Source organism: Monosiga brevicollis, genomic scaffold (assembly GCF_000002865.3).
Source record: "Monosiga brevicollis MX1 MONBRscaffold_36 genomic scaffold, whole genome shotgun sequence".
NCBI classification, from domain to species: Eukaryota; class Choanoflagellata; order Craspedida; family Salpingoecidae; genus Monosiga; species Monosiga brevicollis.
In genome coordinates this window covers 82,418-91,109 of record NW_001865073.1, presented here as the reverse complement: position 1 = coordinate 91,109, position 8,692 = coordinate 82,418, and the positions used below count along the sequence as shown (strand labels likewise).

The 8,692-nt window shown below is 54.5% G+C and overlaps 3 protein-coding genes across 3 annotated transcripts; 1 reads left to right on the top strand and 2 right to left on the bottom strand.

Annotated features, from left to right (window-relative positions):
• Positions 1–1,356: 1,356 nt before the first annotated feature.
• MONBRDRAFT_29576 (uncharacterized protein) lies at positions 1,357–3,062 on the bottom strand (the record flags this gene model as incomplete). The annotated part of the gene is made up of 6 exons (XM_001750016.1): positions 1,357–1,530; positions 1,661–1,813; positions 2,233–2,331; positions 2,422–2,497; positions 2,593–2,732; positions 3,009–3,062. 6 exons carry the CDS (start codon positions 3,060–3,062, stop codon positions 1,357–1,359), a joined length of 696 nt encoding a protein of 231 aa, XP_001750068.1.
• Positions 3,063–3,573: 511 nt separating this feature from the next.
• Positions 3,574–7,045, bottom strand: MONBRDRAFT_29575 (uncharacterized protein; the record flags this gene model as incomplete). Its single annotated transcript, XM_001750015.1, has 14 exons — positions 3,574–3,828; positions 3,920–4,003; positions 4,133–4,286; positions 4,408–4,486; positions 4,565–4,727; positions 4,824–4,954; positions 5,051–5,123; positions 5,501–5,590; positions 5,672–5,781; positions 5,902–6,060; positions 6,144–6,332; positions 6,444–6,531; positions 6,680–6,883; positions 6,920–7,045. The coding sequence occupies 14 exons, from the start codon at positions 7,043–7,045 to the stop codon at positions 3,574–3,576; spliced, it is 1,905 nt and encodes a 634-aa protein (XP_001750067.1).
• An 899-nt stretch (positions 7,046–7,944) lies between these two features.
• MONBRDRAFT_29574 (uncharacterized protein) lies at positions 7,945–8,551 on the top strand (the record flags this gene model as incomplete). Its single annotated transcript, XM_001750053.1, has 4 exons — positions 7,945–8,014; positions 8,110–8,194; positions 8,283–8,348; positions 8,401–8,551. 4 exons carry the CDS (start codon positions 7,945–7,947, stop codon positions 8,549–8,551), a joined length of 372 nt encoding a protein of 123 aa, XP_001750105.1.
• Between the last annotated feature and the right edge of the window lie 141 nt (positions 8,552–8,692).

Sequence of the window (8,692 nt, the reverse complement as noted above, 5' to 3'; positions counted from 1 at the left end):
CTTCCACCGCCCACCAGTCGGCACAGCCCGTCTTCATCGGGTCCGCTCTCCGTCCCCGAGTGCCATGCGCTGCTTCTGTTGGCCGGGATCCCCTCGGTCATGCTGCCGCCCGGACTGGAAACGGATGATATGATTGCCTCTGTTGTTCTTGACCGCCAACGCAGGGGACAATGTAAGCCAATGGGTGGCTAGACTCGGGGCGCACAGAGTCCATGCTTGCACCGCTTTCTGCTCGATGATTCACTGCTGGATCTGTCTGTGCTCTTTTCTTGTAGCCTCCATCATCTTGAGCAAAGACCAGGACTTTTGTCAGCTGCACAGCCCGCTGATCAGCCAACTGGCCAAGGCGCATGCTGCCGACCTACAGCCCGTCACGCCTCCTAGTCATTGGCACGTCAACCTGTATCGGGCTGTTGTAGGTGACGGTGCTGACAACATTCCTGGGGCCAAGGTTTGTCGTCGTCCCACCTCTCGCGACCCACGCTCACACGCGCGCAGGCACATACGCATTCACGTTTTGTGCGCCCGGCATGCATGTACATAGGGCCTGGGTCCTGTCAATGCGAGCGCCTTGGTGCAGCGTGCTAACACGCTTGATGAACTCTTTGCTGTGGCGGCCGACGTTTTGACCAGCAAAAAAGCGTGAGTTGAGAATCTCTCCACCTCGGTCGTTGACTTTTGTCTCACAGTACCAGAGCCTGAGCTGCCTGAGTGCGCCACCACGTGACCACATGAAGCTCAGCAAAAACGAAGGCCTCACCTTTGCCATGGGCCTGTGCTAGACAACTGCTTTTGGAACAAGAGGTTCAGGTCCGCGAATGTTATCATCTCATGGACCTTACATATTGCTCCGAGTGGCTCGGGTCGGAGATGGTAGGTTGGAGCGCACGCCATGGTGATGTGGCTTTTGCAGGTGTTTGCTCATTCTTTTCAAACACGGGGCTGGGCGGGGGTTGGCAGGTGTCGATACCAGAGTGTGAACGCCAGGATCCCCAAGAAGGCTTTTTTGATCGATTGCATCAACTAGAAATGTCACGGTGCGTTGCTGGCCAACACGTGCGTGTTTTTGGTAGCCGCGGGCCTTGGCGTTGATGTGTTCATGCTGTTCAACTTCATAGACTTTTGAGCCGGGCCCGCAAAATTCTCGGCTGAGCCGAATCGATCAAGCCATACATTTGAGTTGTGAAGCGAATTGACATGTTTCAATTTAATCCCGTCCCAGTGTTGGCATCGAAGGGGGAGAGGAGATCCCACTATGAACCGCCTGGTTATGAACAATAGGCCGCGAGGCCAAACTGCACGCTGGTGCGTCCGCATTTTTGCAGAGATTGATCGTGCAGAGGGTTGTTTTGGCTTTCAGGTTCGACCCAAATTCCGAAAGATCTCTTGGACATCTGCTTCCGTGACTTGGCGACCTTCACTCTGAGCGCGACGGGCCATATCCTGGATCGCCCGCTGGAGTCGACCGATGCCCTCAGCAAGGACAAGTCTTTGGTTGGGCATAAACTGTTGCATTTTGGTCATGGCTGCCTATAATTGCGTTGTTTGGCGACCAGGCCAAACATCAGGTCAGGCGAATACACGGACACGCCATGCCCAGAGGAGAGGCTCTCGGGCCGTTGTTGTAACAGCGATTGGCCAAAGCCGGGGCGAAACACACCTGGGCGACCTGTTCGTCAGCTTGTTCACGCTCAGGACGTTGTCGAGCTTCATACGCCGCGATGCTGTCCTGTGGATCCAAAAGGAAGAGCAGCTTGGCGTCGGCCAATTGGGCTCTATGCTTTGGACAGGTGCAGAGTCGTTCGCGCAGGTGCTGGAGAAAGCAAGGCCTGACGCATACGCAACTCCATGAGCATGAGCGGTGCCAGAGACCAAGAGCGCTTCTATAGGGCCCTGGTGCCTCCCCTACCGTGGGATTTCCCAGCCAGCTGCCAGTGGTGGGTGAGAGCAACCCTGCGCGTTCGCTTCTGTTGATGCATGGATGCCAGCATAGGGCCCCAAAATCGGCCATGTGCGCTCAGCGCAGCTACGGCACAGCAACTCGGCGTGTCCTTCCTCATCATCTTCCGGCTCCTCAGGGTAGGGCTCGTGTATTGGGCGAGTCAGCCCCAGGTGAAACCAGTCCTCACATACGACGCATTGACCCATCGGGGCGCCCTGTCAATTTGGTCGTTGATGAAGGCAGGCGCAGCTATCATGGCAAATGCTGACGTTCAAGACGCATGCACGCACCTCTGGCAGCACATGGTTGTCCTCGGGCAGGTCACAATCACAAAAACGGCCCTGGAGGTTGTGGTTGTAGATGTTATCGGGGTTGGTGGGAGGCTTGTTCTGTGCGTTGGTTGTTCAAGTCGTGCAGTCATGAGCCAGCCAATCAGGGACGCTGGGCTGGGTCGCCGAGCTGTTTGATAGGACACCAACCTTGCGTAGCGTGCAGGGCCGGGCTTCTTTTGAGCCACTCGAAAATCGATCATTGCCACAGTCGCAGCGCTGGTTTCTGCGAGGTCAAGCAGATCCCCACGGCGGGGGTTGATCCTGGCCATACACGCAGCAGTGGGAGCGGGAGAGCCATGTCCATTGTGCGTGGCAAACCTTTTGGTCCACAGCTCAACAATTTCATGGTCAGCATGGCAGTGCTCTGCACAAGCCAGGCAAAGGTAGCCACCCGGTGATCCATTGCGGCGTTGACACGTGAGGCAGGCATGGAGCGGCTGCCTCTGGAGCGCACTCGCCTACACCATCCCGTCAGGCGGCAAGGGGGACGCAAGTGAGAGGGCGTCACTTGACACCTAGCGCAACAGCAGAGCCATGTGCTCACTTGATCAAAAGTACAGGCCGCGTCGTCTGCATTTCCGTATACCGCTCGCTCCACAGCGCGGTCGTGTGCCTCTTGCTCGCACAGCTCACTCTGCCCAACAGGAAAAGCTCATGAGCTCGGACAAATATGACCAGTGAGTGCATGTTGGCGGCCTGGACTGGAACGTCGTCGCCACGAACCAGAGTCATACTATCTTCAGCCTCTGGGCCCGAGTCTGCAGCAGCAGCAGCTTGATTCTGGTCATCACTGGCGGTGACTCGCGCTCGTTTGGGCTCTGCTTCGCTCATCTCAAGGCGTTGTGGTCTCTGCTTTTTGCTTGCGAAAAATTGACCGTTACGCGCTTTTTTGGTTGTTTGTGTGTGTGTGTGTGTGTGTGTGTGTGTGTGTGTGTGTGTGTGTGTGTGTGTCCTCTATTTTTACAAGCAGTTTGAGGGATGGTGAGAGGGGTGTGGGGCATGTGGACGGAAGGAGATGAGCTGCGAGACGGATGTGCGAGTTGCAAGCCCATTGAAGCGAAAAGATCGTGCGCCTTGATACACAAGGCAAGTCATGGAAGACCCAATGACTGAATTTGTAGGTTTCTTAGGAATCAAACAAAGATCAAGTTGTCGAAAGCACGAGGTTTCTCCTCAGCTGCAGACGCTCAACGACAACGGGAAGCTTGGAGCAAACCTGGCGCGCCGCGCCTTTCGTATATGACTATGCAAAGCTTGGTAGCAAAAGTGTGGGAGCTGGAGACTTGTACTACGCCGCCATTACTTGCTGATGGGTTCCATTGCAAACCCACCGACACGTAGGGTCAGATCCACGACTTCGGGCGGCTCGGCACGTGGTCCCCGCGGTCCACGCAGACCTCGGACATACGTCACTGGCTTGCTCGTGTTGGTGTAGCCATCCTTGCGGGTTTGAATGCTCTTTGTTTTGGGCAAGTACACCTGCGTGCTGTTCTCGCGACGAAAGTGCGAGAGATGGGTTTGCGTGGAATGGGTTTGCTTGCGGCGCAGGTCAGCCTGAAAGAGTCGAGGAGTGAAAAAAGTGAGATGTATTCCCCCGCCTTTGTACAATCAATGGTGTCAATAACCTCCGGCAGCAAGCATGTACCAGTTTCAGCGCCTTGCGACGCAGCTCCCATTCATTCCACTCGTAGTTCTTGTCAATGTGACTCTCAATCGGGTGCAGCTCCGTCTACGAGTCGCGCGAAGCACGGCAGCAGCGAATGGCAGTGTTGACAGAGAAAAAGTTTGCGGAATCAGAATCAGAATCATGATCAACAACAAAAAATTAATAAAACACGCTGTTGACCTCGCCGCTCACCTGGCAGCTGCTGTCCTTCTTGACGGCCAGGGAAGCTTGCATCCCAGCTTGGGCTTGCTGGACTGAGGTCATGCTCGTAAGGCGATGATGCAGACGCAGCACTTCAAGCAGTGCCAGCGTGGTACGGGCCGCATTCATGACTCCAGTTAAAACCCTGGAGCGGCGTGGCATTAGAAATTGATGCATACCAAACGAGACAAACTAAAGGGGAAAAAAAAAAAAAAAAAGTCGACACAAGCATGTGAAGACAGCAAACTTGGCAGGGGGTAACGTACGCTTCAGGGTCGCGGACAAAAGCAATCAGGGCTTCTCGTGAAGCAAAATTATAGAGGAGGTTGCCTCGGCGGATGAGTCCTAAAAAGCAACCAGTCCACCGCAGTCAGCCAACGTCTAGTTGCATCAGTTTGGACTGGCGTTTGCAGAACAACTCACCAAGATAGCGTTGTCCGGGAATGAGAGCTCCCTTCTCCACCAGGGTCACTGGACAGTAGCCAGCCAATTGCAAGGGCAGATGATCAAAGTCGTGTGTAGACGACTCCATCAGCAGCTCAACATGATCCTTGGCTTGGCGAAGCTCGGATAGACGCACATGCTCCTGTTCATTGGCGCACAGAAAAAAGCAAGGCACCGTGAGCTGCCTTTCATGCACCCCACTGAAAAATATCGTGCTCGAGTGCCGTGGGAAGCGAACCTGCTGACGCTCCGGAGCGGCGGCCTTGATATCATCAGGAGCAGGCAACCCCGCGTGGCTCAAGGCCGTAACGATGGCTCGGTTGAAAGTCCACTGTAAGCGAGCATCAATCTCGTGCACAAACGGTACGTCTACAGTCAAGTTCGCATTGCCACGTCCGGTCCAATGAGGCACTCAGACAAATTCAAGGTCTTGCGAGGGTACGTGAGACCGTACGTGAGACCGACCTTCAAAGGTTTCTTGCAGAGCTGCGGGCAGCTCGTCCATAATTTGACATAAGCTTTGGATATCCTCGAGAAGCTGTTTCAATCAAGCAGGCCAACAATCCACTGTGAACATGCAACAGACTCTTTGGTTCAGACAGGTTAAGCTGGGCAAATGATCGCACATGCAAGATCGAGGAGAGCAGTTCGGCTTCTTCGCTAAATTGCCGCCAGATTTCACCGAGTCGGGCAAAAAGAGGAAAGATGTGATCCGTCGGAACGGCATCGCGCGCTTCCACGGCCGTTTTGACTTGTTGCTGGGTTTCTTCGTAAGTTTTCAGTAGCCGTTCAGTTCGCTGTGCCGACTCAGCTACGACACCCTACGGGTTTTGAGGTGGCAAAGACAACGCGTTTAGGTGCATGATGGTGCATGGGCGGAGAGCCTTAAAAATGGCCAAGTAGGCGTTGGCGTACCGAGCAGGCTTCGAGATGGCCCATGACTTGGCGTGCCAGAATGGTGTACATTTTTGCGCTCTCGGCGGTGCCCTCGTTATCCGCCGCCGCCTGGGGCAGTTGCAGTGTGAGTTGCCTCATAGAAAAAGAAGGAGCGGTGTGATCGCGTGTTCAAAGATAATCCAGACCAACCTTGTTGTGCAGGTAATCGGCCATTCTGGTGGCGAGATTGCCGCACTGCTGGTAGATGGCACGCGCCTCGGTTGCAAACTTTCCAAATTGTCGCTGCAGTTCGGCTGGGACTGCATAATCAGGGGCGTGAGGAGGAACCAAGTCACATAGCGGGATGGGGTTTAGATGGGTCGACCCGACGCAACCCAAGAGGCCCATTGTCAGACATGACCAAAAAATGGCCGACTGACCATCGGGGATGTTACGGCCGCCCTTGTTCAGGTAGCGACTGAAAAGGCGAATGCCCATGCAGATGATGGTCAAGTCCAAGAGTTGCGTCTTTTTATCGGTGCGAGTCATCTTGACAAAAGTACCCAGGTCCTCAGGAGGTAACACCGATTCAAGCGCCGCTAGCCAAGATGCATCGCGTGAGTTTCAAGCTGGGGCAAAATGTGCCGAGAGGGATGGTGCGATGCATGATATCAAGACTCACCTGTTGTTTCTTTTACGACCGTGAGGTCAGTGGGCGAGCCGAGCTGTGAGCGCAGAAGAACATAGCTGACAATATTGCGGTATAGGGCTTCCAGGTCATCACGGGTGCCGATCCGCGCATTGAGCACATCGCGCTCAATGTCTGCCACCAATTCGTTGGCTTCTTGCGCTACCGCACGGCTCACTTGCTCTACAATTCGTTGGTCAATGATCGAGTTTATAAAGCATCACACGTTCCTTGCGCGTCCTGCCTGAGGTACTCTTGAGCTTGAAAAGTGGCAAAAAAACCAAACAAACTTACCGATGGTCTTGAAATTGGCACCGAAAATGACTTGAAGGACAACAGCTTGCACACCCACGTTGTTGGTGAGCAGCATGTCTGCCACTTGCTACGGAAGGGGGCACGGGACGCATGAGGTAAGACAGGGGCTTGGGTCCAGCGTGATCCCAACGCCTTGAAATTACGAGCCCGACACGCAAGCATGCCGAGTGCTTTGCAACGAAAAAACGCGCCAGGTGTGTGGCATGAGACTTTACCTCGGTGAGAGCGGTGATATGCTGGGGCGCGAGCGTCTGGTCGGGGCTGAAGCCACTGTTGGGATCGAGAATGACGGCTTTGATCTGCCACGAGAGAGAGGGAGAGAGCGAGGGGGAGAGAGAGAATTCGATGTTAAAGGAAGACGGGCAGGCCATGTATGATCTGAGCCAGAAGACGCAACGTTGCAGGCAAATGGTCACCAGCTGGCATGAACGTGTGGGGGTGGCAAAAATACGCACGAGGTTGCCGATCAGGGCCTGAGCAGTGCTTCGTTCCAGCGACTGCACGATGGAGACGTTTTTCGCCTCACAGATGTCGAGCACATTGCGCAGGATGGTGCGCACCACCATCTCAGCCTGCGCCATGGTTGATGGTCAACGTCTGCACCTTCCTTTCAAAGCCAAGTAACGCCTAGAGTGCAAACGCAGGCGCTGGTCTCGTTGCAGCAACGGGTGCGAGTGCGTCAAAGGCCTTCACCGATGCCCCCCTTTTGCGATGGCGCTGCCGTTTTTAAAAAAAAATGAAAAAAAAAATCGCAACACACACACACACACACACAGACAGAGGAGAGGGTTGCTAAGAGAGCAGCGACAACTTTTACCGGATTTGCAGTCTAGTATTTTACTTATTTATCACAACTCTTTGGGCCATCTGTACGTAATGGATATCGTTTAAAATACTTCTTATACTTCAAAGCCATAAAAGTATTTCAGTCTGTTTGTCAAAAGGATCAGTTGGCTGACACGTTGCTATTGTAAAGTAATTTACTTTTAAGGCATTGCAGATCCGTTTCAAAAGCAGCTCAGCAACATGTGGCGGCGAGTGGCGACGACAGCGGCGGCGGCAGTCAAGGCGTCGGGGTCTGCTGTGGGTTCTGGGGTTGCGACGGGGTCGGGATGGCGTCGTAGTGTGGGATTGGCAGCTAGTTTGCGGCGGCAAGAGTTGGCTTTGTGTGCGCGGCCGCTGCGGCGAGGTTGGGGCGTGCGAGGTTTGGCCGAAGAGCGAGGTGGTGACCCAGCAGATGTTACAACAGGTCTTGATGAGGATACCGGTCAACCACTGGGTGCGTCTGCGGCGTGGACTGCTGCGTCGTCGTGCGAGTCTTGCTGTGGCATGTCAAGGGTCTCCTGTCAAGGGTATCCTGCCTATCTGTTGGCTTGCTTGTGGCCTTTTGCCGCATCTGGTTGTGGTGACCACGTTTCAGAACTCAGCGCTCGGCGCTCCGCTGGCCTGGGATATAGGCACGGTAGAGCCAACATACACCATGCTGTTCACTTGCAATCAGTGTCAACATCGGCAGCAAAAAACTTTTAGCAAGCACTCCTATCACAAAGGTGCGTCCAAGCTTTCGGTGCCGCTGGGAGAAGGATGAAGGCGTGGCGGTCCAGAACAGGCTGACACGCCACGCTGACGCTTTCACCGGATTCAGGCGTCGTGATTGTGCGGTGTGACGGGTGTAAGGCCCTGCATCTAGTGGCTGACAACTTGGGCTGGTTCAACGAGGAAGACGGCCGGTTTGTACACCTGCACTCAAAGTCATGCTTGCTGCGTCTGTCATGGACACTCGCGCCTCATGCGCACACACTGCGTGGTGCCGTGCAGCAACGTGGAGGATTTTGTCGCTGCCAAAGGCGGGCAGGTGGAGCGTCGAACCACGTTTGAGGGCCGGTAAGCTCTCATTGGACAAGTCGGCACCTACACTTTTCGCTTCGTTGACCAGGATTCATGTATGGTTCTACCACCTCCCCCGCAGGGACATGGAGGAGCTTTTGGCCGCGCAGGGCATCAAGCGTAGCGACACTGGCTCAAACCCGTCAGATGAAGCGCCTCACCACAGTGAAGAGAAGGACCGGCCCAAAAACAATGCTTGAGTTGCGCACAGGGTTGGCTGCGTTGGTTATGCGGGATCGATCGGACAGGCCGGCTACTAGCTTGCAAACGCAAATCAAGCGTTTCCAAACTCGGATGTCAAATTGAATGATAATCAATTTCAGGTTTGGTCAGTATTTACC